Source organism: Glycine soja, chromosome 11 (genome assembly GCF_004193775.1).
Source record: "Glycine soja cultivar W05 chromosome 11, ASM419377v2, whole genome shotgun sequence".
In the NCBI taxonomy this organism is placed as follows: Eukaryota; Viridiplantae; Streptophyta; class Magnoliopsida; order Fabales; family Fabaceae; genus Glycine; species Glycine soja.
Window position 1 is genome coordinate 9,271,233 of NC_041012.1, and position 17,280 is coordinate 9,288,512.

A 17,280-nucleotide genomic window follows, 5' to 3' on the forward strand; every position below is an offset into this window, starting at 1 on the left:
ATTTGATTTTTTTTTTTATCTGTAGCAATTATTTCAAGCAGCTGATTAGACCCCTAAACATTTGAATTTATAATTAGATAAGCATAATTTCTTTACACCGCCAAGTGTCAAGGGATACTAATAAAAATTCAAGTTAATCTGTTCCAAAGTAGTAGAGTAGAGGGGTTTGGTGTTAGGGTTTTGGATTGAAATTTGAAGAGTAACAATGGAAGATACGCCAACACCTTCAACTGCTTTGACCTACCTTAATCCTTCCTACTGGTAATCCCTATTCACTGATCAAAGCTTCTCAACAAATTTTGTAAATTTCTCAACAATTTAATTTAATTTTCCTTTCGTTGGTTTCAGGGACGAGAGGTTCTCGAAGGAGGAGCAATACGAGTGGTTCAAGGATTATTCCCATTTTCGCCACTTGATTCAACCCCATCTCACGCCCCATTCCGCTGTATGCTTCATATTCACACATTAGGGTACGATTTGTGATTATGGAATATGGCTAACGTGAAAATGTTTGCAGGTCCTGGAGCTTGGGTGTGGAAACTCACAAATGTGTGAACAGTTGCATAAGGATGGCACAACCAACATAACTTGCATTGACCTTTCACCTGTTGCAGTTCAAAACATGCAAAAACGGCTATTGTCCCGGGGATTCAAAGGTCAGCTTCCTCAATTATACTGTTGTCCTGTTTGGATAAGCTTCTCCTTAAGCACTGGAAAGATAGATATCAAAGAAAAAAGCGAAGTAAGCTTCGCCGTAAGCTAATTTGCTTAAGTTAAAATCATTTATTTTTGGACCACTGATAACATAATAGTGTAAAGTATCTGTCAGCTTTGTCTATCATTAATTTCTCTCAGGGAACCTGACTGACCACTTTAGTGGGGTCTTCCATCCCAATCATATTGTTTTCCATTCACAATCCGTGAACCAATCCCACTTATGGGAGAAAAGTTGATTTTAACTTATAGAAGAAACTTATTTCATTTTTTTCTTTTTATTTCTTCTGCTATAAGGTTTTATGAAGAAGTTTATGCAAACGAGGTTTAATTAATTATTACACATGAATGAATATATATATATATATATATATATATATATATATATATATGATTGACTATCTATATTAACTTTGTATTGTGAATCTGTGTTTCTGATTTGTTATGTCTATTTTTATTTTACATGTTTTCATTTCTGTGATTAGACATAAAAGTGCTGCAAGCTGATATGCTAGAGCTACCTTTTGAGGATGAATGTTTTGATTTGGTTATTGAGAAAGGAACTATGGTAAATTGAATAATTTTCCTTTGATCTATGATGGGATTTTGACTTGATGTTTTAAACTAATGATTATGGTTCCTGTATGATCGAGTGTTTGAAGTTTATGGATTAAATGCGATTCTTGGTTTTGAAATTTGAAGGATGTATTGTTCGTGGACAGTGGTGACCCATGGAATCCAAAGCCTGAAACTATATTCAAGGTCATGGCCACATTGAAAGGTGTTCACAGGGTTTTGAAAGCTGGTGGCACATTTATCTCAGTAACTTTTGGCCAGGTTTCAAAAATTGTTAGATGTGTTGTGTCTCTTTTAATGAGTATTGCTGTGATTGATTCTAATCTATCTAAAATTCATGCCAGCCACATTTCAGGCGCCCTATATTTAATGCACCAGATTTCAACTGGTCTGTTGAGTGGACTACTTTTGGTGAAACCTTTCACTATTTTGTCTATGTTCTGAAGAAGGTTGGTCCATATAATCTTACTTCTCGTTTTTCTTATGATGACAAAAGCAAATGTTTGTTCATTGCTATTTTTAAGGTATAGATACCAAAATCCCCATTCCACTGACTGCCTTTTAAAGTGAACAATCATTCTGGTCCTTCAAAGTTAACCTTGATGACTTCACATTACCAAATTGGTTCTTCAATAATGAGGAATATCATCAGTTTTCTACTTCAATGACCAATTTGATTTCATGCATATCTTTCGAGGACAAAATTGTTGAATTTTTAAATACAGGACCAATGTAATGTTGCATATACCTTTGGAAAATCTATTATGCTCTACTTTTTTGCAATTAAAAAGTGCTACTTTTGCCAATGATATAGATAATGATTCTATTCTCATGACGAAGTATAGATTTCATCATGAGCTGTAGCAGTATAATTTTTTTTTTTTTGGGGGGGGGGGGGGGGTGTAGGAGGAGGGGGAGGGACGCTTTAATATGCTATACATGTGAGGGTGATTCAATCTTGGATCTTCACCTTTGATGGGCCGCTAGGTGACATCTAAATTGTTGCACAAATCTAGTTCTGGTTATATGATTTAGAGTGGGATTATGCATAAGAGGTTGATAAGGATTATAATTCGTATGCTTGTGGTTTTAACTGTTCTGCATTTATGTTTTAACTGATTGGTGGAACTTTTTTCAGGGACAGAGATCATCATATGATGATATTCCACCTGTTAAGAGGTTTGAAGCATCACCTATTAATTTACTTCATGAAGAGTTAGAAAGTGAAGATTTTGCTTTCCGGATCAATGTTGACGAGTTGAACTATTAGACTGTATTGTATGAAGTTTTGCCATCAATTTCAATTTATTTTCCTTGCTGCAATTTTAATTCACTTGCTTCAAAAGAGGAATGCAGTTATCTTAACTATTGGATTTAGGCACACTGATGTTGCACCAAAATTGTAATTTTAATTTGTTGAAAAGTAAATGAAACCATCTCAAGTTGCTAGCTATGTTTGCCATTCATCCTAATGCTCCAATGTAATACGGGCTATGTAGAGCACCACTAACTTAGATCTCTCTCGTTCCACAGTGAGTTTAGGCGAAGTGCCTCTTGAATTTTAGTCACTTTTTATAAACGAAATTTGAAATATTAGAAATCTAACATGATGACCATAACAATAATTATAGTTATTTTCATATTTTTCAAGAAATAACAATAACTATTCTCATATTTTTCAAATTAAAAGTTAATAATTCCATAATTGATTTTATGCATTATTAAATTAAATTTTATAAATATAATTCACAGTATAAGCAATGGTAATATGGTGGCACTAATGATGATAGTGGTTATAGTGGCTATTGATGTAATATAATAGTAAATATCCTCACCTTTTTATTATCACCGTGTTTATATTTCTTGTATATATAACATTGATGGTGACTATCATAGTAAATATTTTCACATAAGGGAACAATTAGCTAATTTATACACATTTTTTCCTTATATGTTTACTCGGTTATTTTTACTTGTTTTTTTAAAAAAAATTCTTATTTATATATGGCAATAAAGTAAGAATGATTATAATAATGATTGTTCTCATTTTAAAGGAAATAATTGACTTCATGATATTATTGTTACTAAAAACATATGCATCACCCTCTTTCATTTGTTTTCTTCTTCTTCTTTTTTTCCCTTCCATTTGAACAAGATATAATATGTATTAAATCTATATTAGTAGAAGTTAGAATAAATGCATGAGAACTTAGATTTGATTCTCATTGTTGGCAATGTAAAAAAAAAACTAACCAAATGTTATGTAATATGTAACACCTTTTTCAATTTTATCTAATAAATCTTTCTTCTAATTAAAATAAGAATAACTATAATATGATAATAGCAACGAAGATAACAATAGTTATGATAACAATAATAACATGATCAACGATAATGATAACAATAATGATAATTATCATTCTGAATACTTTAAAATTTGGAAATTAAAAATGTTACCTAATGTACATATTACCTAATGTACATAGAACTTTTTGTGCTGTAGTTTTTTTTTTTTTGTTCATTACATGTATCCTCCATAAATAATCTTGTTTTAGGCACTAAATATGTAGGCACTTCTCCCAGCAAAGATCCAAGCCTTGGTTCTTCATGTTGTGAGTGATTAGCTTTTTCACTGGATTCCCCCCCCCCCCCCCCCCCTATCAGTTATATTGTTGTAGTTTGTTTTACGTTACCATAGATTGAATGGCTATTTAAGAAATTCCTTTAGAAGGGGCAGGTAGTAAGAACGGTTTGTTGGGTGGCATGGAAAACAATGTGTAGAGATAAGAAAGCATGTGGGTCGGGGGAAGGGTGGATATACGGGCCAAGGTTTGCAAACCATGTGAATAACAATCTCTTTTTTTAAATCCACATAACTATAGGCGAATTTGGACTGAGTCTGTGAAACCGACAGGCTTCACATGCTAAATCTGCGGGCTCACGGGTTAGCCTGCAAAACCCACAAAGGATATACTAAGACCTTGATATTTAATTTATAAGGTTTGAATGTTGGATGTTGTTATAAATCTTGATATGTTTTAGTTACAAATGTTGGTATGTTTTTGTTTGATAGATTTTAGATTAAAAAGAAAAAAAAAATCTCCTATTTTGATAGATTTTTCGCTTTTCGGGTTTTTTTAGATTACCAGTTGGGCCCATAGATTGGCCCTTTTATTTGCAGACTTTGCATATCGGATACATTTATGAAAAACTAATAATTAGGGTTATCCGATATGTATAAAATGTGGGCCTTGCACACCAGGTCTTAAACGGGTTGAATCAATTCATATACTCATTCCTAGTTGGAGGTGAGGAATCTAAGAGCATATATCTTTGATTTCCTAGGCAAATTGAGATGGGAAATGTTAGTAGGAAAGTAGAGTTTGTGGCATCAAGTAATTGAGGGTTGTTGAGATTAAATGACAACTGAAAATATGTGTATTTCTTTTCACTCGTTGACTCAAAGACTGTGTGTATATAGATATAAAAAAAAGAAGACAAGATTAAATCTAATCAAAATCTTAGAGATTTAATCTTATTAGATAGGATAAAAGTGTCCTACTTTCCTAGAAATAAGCTATCATTTCTCTTAATCTATGCCAAAACATAAATAGAATCATATCTTAATCTCTATCATATTATAACATAATCATATCTCCTTAATTTCTATCATATCATATCTTAAAGAGGGTATCATGGGACCATATGTGGGGAATTATGCAGGGTTGAACCTAAATGAGAAAGGTGGTGGATGGACATTTTTTGCTAAACATAGCCTTAGGATATGTTTGGCAAAACTAGGTGAAAAGCTAACTGAAAGTTGAAAAATTAGTTGAAAGTTGAAAAACGAAAAATCAACTTATTAAATTACAAAATAACATAAAAGCAATAAAACTGTGATTTATTTTAAAAAAATAATTAAAAATTTTGATAAATATATTAAGGATAAAAAGGAAAGAAGTATAAAAAGTTAAAAGCTAGCATTTTAAAAAAATTTAGTAGCTACTAAAAAAACTTATTTGTTGAACAGGCAAACAAACTTTTCAGTTAATAAAAAAATTCTAAAAACTAGCTGAAATATCTTGCGAACATAGTCTTAAGGGTTGGATGATGGTGGGAAGAAGGTAAAACCAGATTGATTTAGTGAGGTGACAAGCAAAGTGGTTGTTGATGGTCAGAGTACTTGGTTCTGGTTGGATAGGTAGGTGGAGGAGGCCACTTTGTGTTCAATATCCTAGATTGTTCTTGATAGCTAATAGTAAGGATGTTAAAGTTCATGAGATAAGACTTTGGGTGGATGGGGTGTAGGAATGGTCTCGGAGATGGAGGTAGAATCTTTTTCACAAGGAGGAGGAGTTACTTATCAATATCAAGATGAATATGGATTAATGTAAGCTTGTGTTGGGAGTTATGGTCATGTGAAGGTGGACAAAGGAAGTAAGCGAAGTGTATACAATACAATCTAACTATAACTATGGTGGAGGATGTATTGAATGTGGAGGATGATTTGAATAGGGTATGGAATAAATATGTCATCTTGAAAGTTAATAGTGCTTAGGTGGAGGTTGTAGTGAAAGAGAGTCTCATCCAAGGATAATTTAGGTTGTAGGAGAATTATGCCAAAAGAAGAGGTAGTTTGTATTCGTTGTGGCAATCAATTAGAATTTGTGGATCACCTTTTCATTTAGTATTCTTGAGCTAATGCAATATGGATAGAATGTTTGAAGCAGTTAGACATTTTCAATAGTGCTTCATTTGGAGGTGGTAAATATTTCTATCAGGTTCAGGGTTGTTACAACTTCACAATGTTGCTGTAGAAAGGGGTTAAATGTAAATCTTTTGGTTGATACTATGACTATGTTTAGTAAAACTAGCTGAAAAGTTAATTAGTAGTTGAAAGCTGAAAAACTAGTTTATTAAATTATAAGTGTTCGATAGAACTAACTATTGAAGTAGCTGAAAAATATAAAGTGACAGAAAAATAATAAAACCATGATTAATTTAAGAAATGTAATTAGGAAATTGAATAAATATATTGAGGATAAAAAGGGAAGAAATATAAAATGCTAGAAGCTAGCATTTCAAAAAAACTCTAGAATCTAATAAGACTATGTTCGACAAAACTAACTGAAAAACTTATTTGATCGTTCGGTAAATAAACATTTTTTTAGTAGTTTCTTAGTAACTTTTTAGGTTATATTTGACAAAATTAGTTGAAAAGCTAGCATAGAAGCAAATAACATAAGAATGAGAGGTTAAATTGTGTTTTTAGAAATTTTAAACTTTTTCTTTGACCAAAAACACATTTATTGTTGTATACAAGTTTCACAAAAAAAAAACAAATAAAAGGATGTTGAAAGAGCTTTATCAAACAATGATTTTCTTTATTATATCAAAACAAATATAAGATCTAAAAACAAATTTAAAGCCTTTATTAGTCAAACACAAAGAAAAGCAGTAAAGAATAACACACAAGAATTTATATTGTTTCCTTTCTACCACTTAGGTTACGTATAGTTATTTTTCAAAATTTATAAGTATTTGTCAGTGACACTTTCGACTCTTACAAAGACAAGCTCTAGCACAAGCTTGACTTTAACCTAATATTTTTTGTCTTATCAATCCACTGCTGGCTCTAAACAAATTATTAAGATTTGTTGAAACTTTACTAAGTGACTAAGATATGATCATCTTAGAGACATATATATCACTCAATATTTTTAATATTTTCTCTCAATATTTACAAGATGTTTTGAGAGTTTTGTATCTATACATAAAATTTACAGTAAGTTTTACAAGAAAGAATATTTTCAAGTTGATTCGTGTCTTATATTTTCAAAGTTTCTTCTATTTATAACATTCATCTTCAAGTATTCATTGTCTCTCAATGGATGAATTCTTCACTCTAGTTCTTCGTCTAAAGTCTTGTGGTTGTTGGAACATTTAATTGCATTAAATGTGTTTCCCTTCTTCCGTCAGAATTCATGTCTATAGGTTGGCGTGTTACGCACTTCAGCAAAAAGTCACTTCTTCTACTCAGAGTAGGTCTAGATAAGCATAACATATCTTTTGATGAAGATCTTTACTTTCAAACTCTAGACTTCATTTATTCTTCATAAGACTTTCACAAATCCTATGATAATGTTTTCTGCAAGAAAGAATCTCACAAAGTATGAAATGAAGGTATTAAAAACACTACTTAATGTTATGCCATATTGTCTTAGATGGGTGTATCTTTTGAAATTTTAAGACATAGATGTATTTTGACTTAAGTTAACTTATTAAATTATATGTATTTGATAAAACTAGTTATTAAAATAGTTAAAAAATATAAAATAATAAGAAAATAATAAAATATAATTTATTTAAAAAATTAATTTTATCAAACATAACCTAAGAAGTTACTAAAAAAAACTTATTTATTGAATAGTCAAACAATTTTTTTAATAAACAAGTTTTCAGCTAATAAAAACATATAAAAATCAACTAAAATGTCTTATCGAACCTAGGTTATAGTAGACCACTTGTAATGTAATAAATAAATTAATTTTTAATACAATAAACATAATTAAAATCAAACATTTATTGCTCTTATGAAAATAATAATTATTTATTCAAACAAAATACATATCTTGAATTTTTTTACTGCATTTATTATAAATTTTAAATATATAAATTAAACATTTATTGCTCATATTAAAATATTAATTATTTATTCAAACAAAATACATATCTTCAATATTTTCTACACCATTTTCCTAAGAAAGTAAGAAACGCATGCAACTTATTTTCCTTGCATTAAATGTACTTTGTTTATAATCAATGGTATAGTGATTTATTGTGTTATGATTATACGAAAATGAAAAGTTATGAAAATTCAGAAAAGAAAAAATAATGTACTTCAGTTATTTCTTTTTATCATTTTTTTTAGCGAGACAACTTAGCCTCTAAGTTATCAAAATCTCAACAAATTTCTTAATGTTTTATTTTTTTTTTAAATTCTGTCACATCTTTTAGATTTTTCTAAATCACCAAAAAATTTAATAAAAACAAAAAAATTCTTATTGTTCTGAATCCCAAATTGTTTTTTTAAGAGGAATCATAAATTATGAAATAATATTTACTGATTATAAAGGAAAACGTTATAAAAAATAGGCAAGTTTTCAAATAATATAATTTTTTTAGGAAAAACAATGTGACCTGTACGCAAAAATAAGTGAGGAAACAGGAAAACAGACAAACACTGCTATAAAGTGAAATTCTCAAACCTCTTATTTTATTTTCTGTTCTAATAATTTTATTTTTTTGACGAATTCTGTTCTAACTCTAACCTGAGGCAATCAATGAAATTAGACTTCAGACCAGAGGAAACAATGAATTATTATTATTATTATTATTATTATTATTATTATTATTATTATTATTATTATTATTATTCAATATAATAATCATCCTTATCATTAATAATAATAAATTTGTTTATATAAAGCATGCAAAAACTTGCAAAGCTAGAAGAAAAGGTTCTCTCCCTCTCTCTCTTCTTCTCTTTCTCTGCGTGTGTGTTCGTGAGTGGAGTGGCGTATGTGTAGCTGCGCTCTCTATCGCCGGCGCTCTCGTCGGAATTTCCGTTATTGATTTTTCCGATCACCGGATTCGATCCAATCCCTAATCCCTAATCCCGCGATTCCATCAATTGAAAAAATTGAATAGCCATTGAACCGTTTCGTTTCGGGGGTAGCGGAGATGGACGTTTACGCGAGCAGCGACGAAGATTACCATTACGACTCCGACCACGAGGACTCCGTCGAGGCCTACGAAAACGACGAGAATTACGCCTTGCTCTCTTCCAAGGGCACCACTACTAAGGTATACGATACGCCGTTTTGGGGTTATCCCAATTTTTATTCTTTTTCTTTTTTCTCATGTAAAAAACCCTCTCTTGTTGGGTTTCTTTCTCGCGATGATTTTCGTCCGTGTTTCTTTCTTTTTCTTTATTGTATTGGGTTGTGAATTGATTGTTTTCTTCGCGAAGTGCCATTATATTTGATGGTGTATTGAGATAGGTTTGTTGAAGGTAGGGCTTTTAGAACTATTTTCGATTGTAAACGTTTGGGGATTCCTTGAATTCGTTTGTGGGTGCTGAATTTGTGGTTGGAGTTTGAAGGGTTTCTATATGAATTGGAATACCCTTCTTTTTTTTACTGTTGGCCTGGTTGCAATTTTTGTGGGTTGTGTGGTTCTATGATCAATTTTATTTTTTACTATTGTGTGAAGCTGGGAACTTTGTGTTTTTTTCCTTGCACTGACAATGTTCTGATGAACGAAATCCTTTGGCTTTTGCAGGTGATTACAAAGGAATCACTGCTAGCTGCACAGGTAACATGAGAAAAAATTTAAAAGAAAAGAGATCACTTTGTGTGTTTTGTTTGGATAAATTATATATTTTTTAGGTTTTACTGAGATCATTACCCACATTTGTGCAGAAGGAGGATTTGCGCAGAGTGATGGACATGCTATCGGTGAGAGAGCAACATGCTCGGACGCTGCTTATTTTTCATCGTTGGGATGTGGAGAATCTGTTTGAAGTGTTAGTAGACAAGGGGAAATCATTTCTCTTTGCTGAAGCTGGTGTTAGTGTGGATGAACATCGCAACTCTGACTCACCTGTTCCTCCTGCATTCATGTGCTACATCTGTATGGAGGAAGTTCCTAGTAGCAAAACAACGAGAATGGACTGCGGTCACTGCTTTTGCAACGGCTGTGAGTCTTTGTTTTGTTATTCATGGCCTTTGGTTATATGAAATTTCAGATGTGTTAGGTGGATGGCGTGGCTTATAATGTTTTTCATTTGTAATGCAGTAGTAAGAGTCAATCTTGGCTGCACAAATGAAAATTCATGAAAACTTCATTTATGAGCTTCTTTTGTGTTTGTGTCTCTTTTTACAGGTTGGATAGAGCACTTTATTGTCAAGATAAATGAGGGTCAAAGTAAGCGCATTAGATGCATGGAACACAAGTGCAATTCCATATGTGATGATGCCGTTGTAAGAACTCTACTCAGTAGAGAGCACCCTCATATGGCAGAGAAATATGAACGCTTTCTGCTTGAATCTTACATTGAAGACAATAAGAGAGTTAAATGGTGCCCCAGCACACCTCATTGTGGGAATGCAATACGGGTCGAGGATGATGAACTGTGTGAGGTAGAATGTTCATGTGGTGTACAATTTTGTTTTAGTTGTTTGTCAGAAGCACACTCCCCTTGTTCATGTCTGATGTGGGAGCTTTGGGCTAAGAAGTGCCGAGATGAATCAGAAACAGTTAATTGGATAACTGTTCATACAAAACCATGTCCAAAGTGTCACAAACCAGTGGAGAAGAATGGTGGTTGTAACTTGGTTAGCTGTATCTGTGGCCAAGCATTTTGGTGAGCTTTCCTCCTTCCTGCATTATATATTTTCACCCAACTTTTCTCTCTTCTTTGGCATATTCTATATTTGATTATAAAAAAACAGTTAATTAAATATGATAATAGGGGGGGATCAGGAGTCTAAGCCACGTTTGACTCTTGGAGTTGACATTTGCTTCTTTTTTTTTTATAAATTTTCCCCCTTTCGCTGCAGTTGGTTGTGTGGTGGAGCTACTGGCCGAGAGCATACTTGGTCAAGTATAGCTGGTCATAGCTGTGGTCGATACAAAGAGCAAGAAAAGACAGCTGAACGTGCAAAGAGGGATCTATATCGTTATATGCATTATCATAACCGATATAAAGCTCACACAGACTCCTTTAAGATTGAAAGTAAACTGAAAGAGACTATACAAGGGAAGATTGCCATTTCAGAAGAAAAAGATTCTACACTCAGAGATTATAGCTGGGTAAATAATGGACTCTCCAGACTTTTCAGATCTAGGCGAGTCCTATCATATTCATATGCATTTGCATTTTATATGTTTGGAGATGAGCTTTTTAAGGATGAAATGACAGATGCTCAACGGGAAATAAAACAGAACTTATTTGAGGATCAACAGCAACAGCTTGAGGCAAATGTTGAAAAGCTCTCTAAAATTTTGGAGGAGCCTTTTGAAACCTTTTCAGATGATAAGGTTGTTGAGATAAGGATGCAGATACTCAACCTTTCAACAATTATTGACAAACTTTGTCAAAAAATGTGAGTGCTGCTTTAAATAAGGTCCTGGTACATCACTTACTTTTGGTATTGATAGTCGTGAATTGTGATATTTGATGCAGGTATGAATGCATTGAGAATGATCTATTGGGTTCTCTCAATCTTGGCATTCATAGTATTGCTCCATACAAGTCAAAGGGCATCGAGAGGGCATCAGAACTTTCAGTTGGCTGGAACAACAAAGTCAATAATACTGGTAAATGCCTTTTGTGGGTTTTGTTTGAATAATTAGCTGGACCAAAACCCTTTTGCGTTAGCATTGCCATTGTTTGTGATACCTCCTCTCATAATGCATTAACAGGAAATTAAGTGAGCCAATTTTGATTTCTTGCTTCCATTTTTGTTTCTTTTGTTATGCATTAAAATGAAGAAGTATTACTTGTAGATGAGGTTACGTATATAATTATGCTTATAGTGCTTATTGTAGATCTTGTTGTTATTTACCAACATGGAAATATGGTGGCAACTCATAAATTTATATTTTTAGCTTCCTTATCTTATTATGTTATGAATGTTCTTATGTATGTCTTCTTCAGTTTGACTTTGTGGATGCTCATCAGAAAATGTTACTGAGTGAAAAGGATTATTGTATATATGCTGCAAGCGTAGGTGTAACAGAAGAACTTGATCGACCATCTGGATCAGGGAGTTCAGACGATAATGGATGTTCTTCTCGTAAACGTGCTAGAAAAGAGGGTCTTGGAGGTGGTGGTTTTTTTGATCTAAACTTGCCAGCAGAGTTTGTAGACAGAAATTGACTTTGAAGGACACCTTATTATACGTACAGGCGTACAGGTCTAACAACATAAAATTGCTTTGCTTTGCTGCCTTTGGAAGGAAGGAATTAATCTTTTTGGATTTCATACCCCATTTGCTTTCTCATATCTTTCTTTTAGCCAGCCATGTCTCTGCTGAGATAAAAGATATGTTTCCAAGGTTTCTTATTCCTATGCCATCTACCTTTCTGTTTGAAATCCTAGCGCTGTATATAGATAGCCTTGGGGCATTTATTTGCTAGTAGTTTTATGTAAATGGCTACCTTGAGGACAACTAGGATGCTTTTATTCCTATTTTATGGAGTTATAGGTGGAGGTAACTTCACTGATTTTTCTTCTCTCATGTTTACACTATTTTAACTTGTTTAAGTTACAATTTTCAAGCGATATACTTTCGACTATTCTTATTCGTTTCGTTACTCGATCGATCCTTGCACTCGTTGCAATCTCTTGGCCTTTAATTATGTTAACACAAAAAAAAATCCTCTATTTTATATTATTTTCAATTTTGTGCAAAAACTGATGTTTATAAATTCAAAAGTTAATGTTTTTCCAAATACGCCCTTCGTTTAAAACAAATTGAGTTACTGTTGTATTAACACTTGTTGTAATATAACTATTTCACTTAGCCCAAACATGGCGAGTTCTTGTGTGCCAAAGCCAAACTCCTTACTTACCGTGTGTAAGTAACTTTTTCAATGGTTACGATCTTATTGGCTAGGATTGATTTTATGAATCCGGTTGCAAGTACTATCATAGATAAAAGTACATCACACAGTAGGTTAAACACATTTTCTATATCTTTTTGCATAAAATACTATTATTCAATACAAAAATAACCAATAATTAATTTCTTCAATAATGTCGAATTTAACAAAATTTAAAAATTTCATTTAAGACTTGACAATATTCCTTTAAATTGTATTTGTACTTAGAAAATACTCACACTTGTCTCATAACGATGTGGATAACGACTTTAATTCTTAACTTTATACTCAATGAGTACTTATAATTATCAAGGCCGGTCTATATATTTTATGGATTAATGAAAAAATATTCTTATATTATGTATTTAAAAATAGACAAGTAATTTATAAAATAAATATACATTTTATTTCACTAAATAAATAATATAATTTTAACAAATCTGAAAAAGATGTATCACATTTTTTATTTAATTTATTATTATTTTATTATCTATTATTTAGTTTATATCTCTAAAAAATTAAATACACAAAAAATTATTTATCAAATAGGCATGACAAAAGAACATAGTTGGAGGTGGATTTAACTCTCCTTACCTCCATTACTGCAAGGTAGAAAATATTTGATTTAAAAAAGATAATATTATATTTTTTGAAACCCATTCATACTCCCATTAAATTTTATCAAGTTTAGATAAACTCATATGAAACTTAATTCATTTTTTATTTTAATTTATTTTAAAAATATTAATTATTTATGATTTAATTTATTTTTTATATTTGGTCTTTCAATGAAAATTCTCCAAAACTCCATCATTATCGTCTATCAATGACAAAATATCATTTCAAATTAAAACTTACATATATATTTTTTCTTTATTAATATACTGATTATAGTTTTACTTCATTTGTAGTTTTAATTTTTGTTTGTTTCTTCAAATATGCTATCATTCATAGAGCTGAAAATTCATTCAATATAAATATATGGTTGTAACACATGAGGAAAACTAATTAAAAGAGTCATATTTTTAATCACACATCACATTTCAATCTAAATAAAAAAAAAATAAGACAAAATAAAATAACAATTTTAATTTATTTATAAAAAACTATAAAATAATATAAAAAAATATTACAAAATTATAATTTTATTACAAAAAATGAACACCTTTTAGTTGTGGGTTCAATGTCATTGCACCTCTGGATGACACTCAGGGTTGGCCTGTACTTGTATTTGCGACTCACACTTATGTGTAAGGTCAATAAATCAATAAAAATATTAATTTTTTAAATCATTTCTTCAAAGCTTCTAATATCTATAGGTCTTCTTCTTCATGTATGTGTTGCCTCTAAACAAATATAATCCTTTACTTGAGCTTGACTACAAAGATGGCTATTGGAGCATTTAAAAAAGTAACATGTGGGATATTTACAGATAATCAAGGTTTAGATTACCTAAACCTTAATTAAGGAAAAATTACCTAAATGGTAATTTGTCCACGAAGGCCCATGATCCAATGCCCATAGAGGTTTGTATAAATAAGGTAAAACCTTCCAATAAATATCATAGTTCATTCTATATTCTTCTTACCTTGTAACGATTTACTCACAACCAAAATTTTACTTGAGCGTCGGAGTATATTTTTGTAGGTACCCCCTTCTTCGGCCTAGACATCACTTTAGAGCAAATGGACCAAAAATTTGGAGCAAGAGGAAACGAGGACCCCTTTAGCCAAGGGAGAGATCTTGGTCGGAAATTGGCATGATCAATTATTATTATAATACATAATAAATATATTTTTAAAAAATTTTAAATTATGTTATTATTAAAATTAATAATAATTATTCTTAAGAAATCCATAATAGATAAATTTTTAGAATATACAAAATATATTTTAGATTTATAACAAATAATTTCAATTGTAATATAATGTTATTTTAAAATTGAAACAAATAGGTGATTAAGAAACTTAGGGAACATTTGTTTTGTAGATTTTTTAGTCCCAACAAAACAAGAGGGGAAAAAATAATCTGGTGTTTATTACGAAGTAATAAATTAATTAATCATGGTTATATTTTTTTATACTAGGTAAGCAATAATCCCACCTTCAATCAAATTTTAATCTCGACAGAGGGGGTAGGGAATATTTATTTCCATGGGACAAAAATTCTCTCTCTCAGTAAAAAATACACATATACCATCTTCTTATCCATTATCACACTCTCTTCTTAATTATCCATTCATTTATGTTCTTTAATTTTTGTCATTCTCAAAATTTTCATTCATGTGTTAATTTTTATTTACCACCAATCCGATGAGTTTTACCCACAATAGTTTTTTGGTTTCCCTCCAATTGTTCCTTGTTCATGTTTGATGTGATGCAGATAAGTATATCTATATTTTGGTTCATACTCTAATGAATAGTAAATGAGTAGTGAAAGAGATTTTGTCATAAGAATGTGAGGTATATAACATTTTGAGTTTAATTTACTTGTCATTTGTTGGTATAAAGTTGTTTGTATTAGGAAAAAATTAACATCTTTAACATAATAAGGATATTTTAGTAATTTAATATATATTCCAAGGAAAAAATAATTTAACTAAACAAATCTCTTAATTATTTCTTGAAATATAAAAAATATTCTCAACTAACTTTGTAGTTAAGCAAACACATTTTTTTATTAAATACTTAAAAATAACATTCTCATGTTTTATTCTTAGAAATAATATTTTTGGAATTAAAAAATGATTCATGAAAGAAGCATCCTTTAAAGTATATATAAAAGACATAAATAAAGAGTATTTTGATATACTTTTTGTCCAATTTATAGAAAATGTGTGTGAAATGGACGTGACAAAAAGAGGAAAAAATGTTAATTTTTGTTTACATTTGTGATTCAATGTTAATGAAGAAATTAATTATTGATTATTTTTGTATTGAATAATTATAATTTATGGAAAAAATTGAGAAGACTTGTTATACCTCTGGTTTTATATATATATATATATATATATATATATATTGACAGTGATAGACTAGAACCTAAATTCACATAGGTAATGTAAAAATTGCAATCGAATTTGTAAAATCAATCCTAGCCATTGCTTTCAAAATAAGATGGCAACCATTAAAAAGTTACTTATGCACCGAAGGAGTTTGACTTTGGCACGACACCCCCAAACATATAAGAGCCTTTCAAGGGTGGAGACTAAGGTGTTTAAGGCAAACCCATTGTAGATATAATCAACTCTTTAGATAAGTGAGGATTATGGTGCACATACTTACACCAGAATAAATAAATAAAAAAAGAATTTGTCGTTGTCCTCTTCCCTTGGTCTTCTCTGCTGTCAGTGATGTCAGCATCGTTTATGGTCAGGTGTAGCATCCTGCAAGATTTTCTCTCTTTACGACAATAAATGTGAACACATTGACATAGATCGTCTCTTTTTGTTTCTTGTTCTGCATCTCGTATTTCCATCAACAGAAAAGATCAAACATCACAACAACATCGACATCGATTCTTCCCACGTGTGAGATGTTACTAAACATTGGAGTTTTCTAAAAAGGAATTTTTGCTTGAGGTTTTTGCTTTTGCGGAACAACCAACTCGACAATAAGGAGATAGAAAAGGACAATTGTGGCATGGGAACAACTAGATCAAGTGAGCACAATTTCATTTAGTCGTCATCACATGCACTTTAAAGCCTTTGCCCCTAAATGGAACACCTTCCAAATAATGATATGGCAAACTACAAATATGAAGAGACAATTACTCTCTTCATACCTCTAGCTAAAAAAATGTTATTTTCACCCAAACAAATATTTTAAAGGTTTAAGAATACACGGAGGTTGAGTGTGGAGGACGTCAAGGATGAAGTTATACGAGTCCGTGAGGATTGCTTTTTTCAAATTCAACTAAATAAATATCATATATACCTCAATCCGAACCTACCTACTCAATTCCTACTTGAGCTATAAGCCCATGTACCATCTCTGGCAACAAAGAAACTTGTTTGTCTGGACTGGAAAAAAAAGTCTGTGACTATTTAAACAAAAATCCTTTATGCACATATCTGTGTATATTTAAGCATTCTTTCTACAAAAGTAGGATCCTTTTTTATGTCATGACATGGAACATGTTAAATGTCAATTGATCAAAACTTAATACAAGTTCGGTTATTTTTTTAAAAGTCATTTCTTATTTTTAAATTATTTTATTGAAAATTGAATAAAATAAATAATTATTTACTAAAGTAAGATACATTACAGAATACATTTAATTGTTAAGAACCATCCATGAGCATGATTTAAGAAATGCACG

At 31.1% G+C, this 17,280-nt stretch overlaps 2 protein-coding genes across 4 annotated transcripts; both read left to right on the forward strand.

The window, feature by feature from the left end:
* The first annotated feature begins 98 nt into the window (after positions 1-98).
* On the forward strand, positions 99-2,753 carry LOC114374930 (EEF1A lysine methyltransferase 4). Of its 2 annotated transcripts, XM_028332656.1 has the most exons (7): positions 103-261; positions 349-445; positions 518-656; positions 1,200-1,282; positions 1,417-1,551; positions 1,635-1,739; positions 2,429-2,753. In XM_028332656.1, exons 1-7 carry the CDS (start codon positions 206-208, stop codon positions 2,558-2,560), a joined length of 747 nt encoding a protein of 248 aa, XP_028188457.1. In that variant the 5' UTR covers positions 103-205; the 3' UTR covers positions 2,561-2,753. The 2 variants fall into 2 exon arrangements, with proteins under 2 accessions (XP_028188456.1, XP_028188457.1); XM_028332655.1 differs by lacking the exon at positions 1,200-1,282 and having other exon boundaries at positions 99-261; positions 518-742.
* A 6,034-nt stretch (positions 2,754-8,787) lies between these two features.
* LOC114375878 (probable E3 ubiquitin-protein ligase ARI2) lies at positions 8,788-12,596 on the forward strand. 2 transcript variants are annotated; one of them, XM_028333744.1, is made up of 7 exons: positions 8,788-9,156; positions 9,634-9,666; positions 9,774-10,050; positions 10,237-10,717; positions 10,914-11,459; positions 11,540-11,673; positions 12,014-12,596. In XM_028333744.1, exons 1-7 carry the CDS (start codon positions 9,034-9,036, stop codon positions 12,016-12,018), a joined length of 1,599 nt encoding a protein of 532 aa, XP_028189545.1. In that variant the 5' UTR covers positions 8,788-9,033; the 3' UTR covers positions 12,019-12,596. The 2 variants fall into 2 exon arrangements, with proteins under 2 accessions (XP_028189545.1, XP_028189544.1); XM_028333743.1 differs by having other exon boundaries at positions 8,789-9,156; positions 12,087-12,596.
* The last annotated feature ends 4,684 nt before the right edge of the window (positions 12,597-17,280 follow it).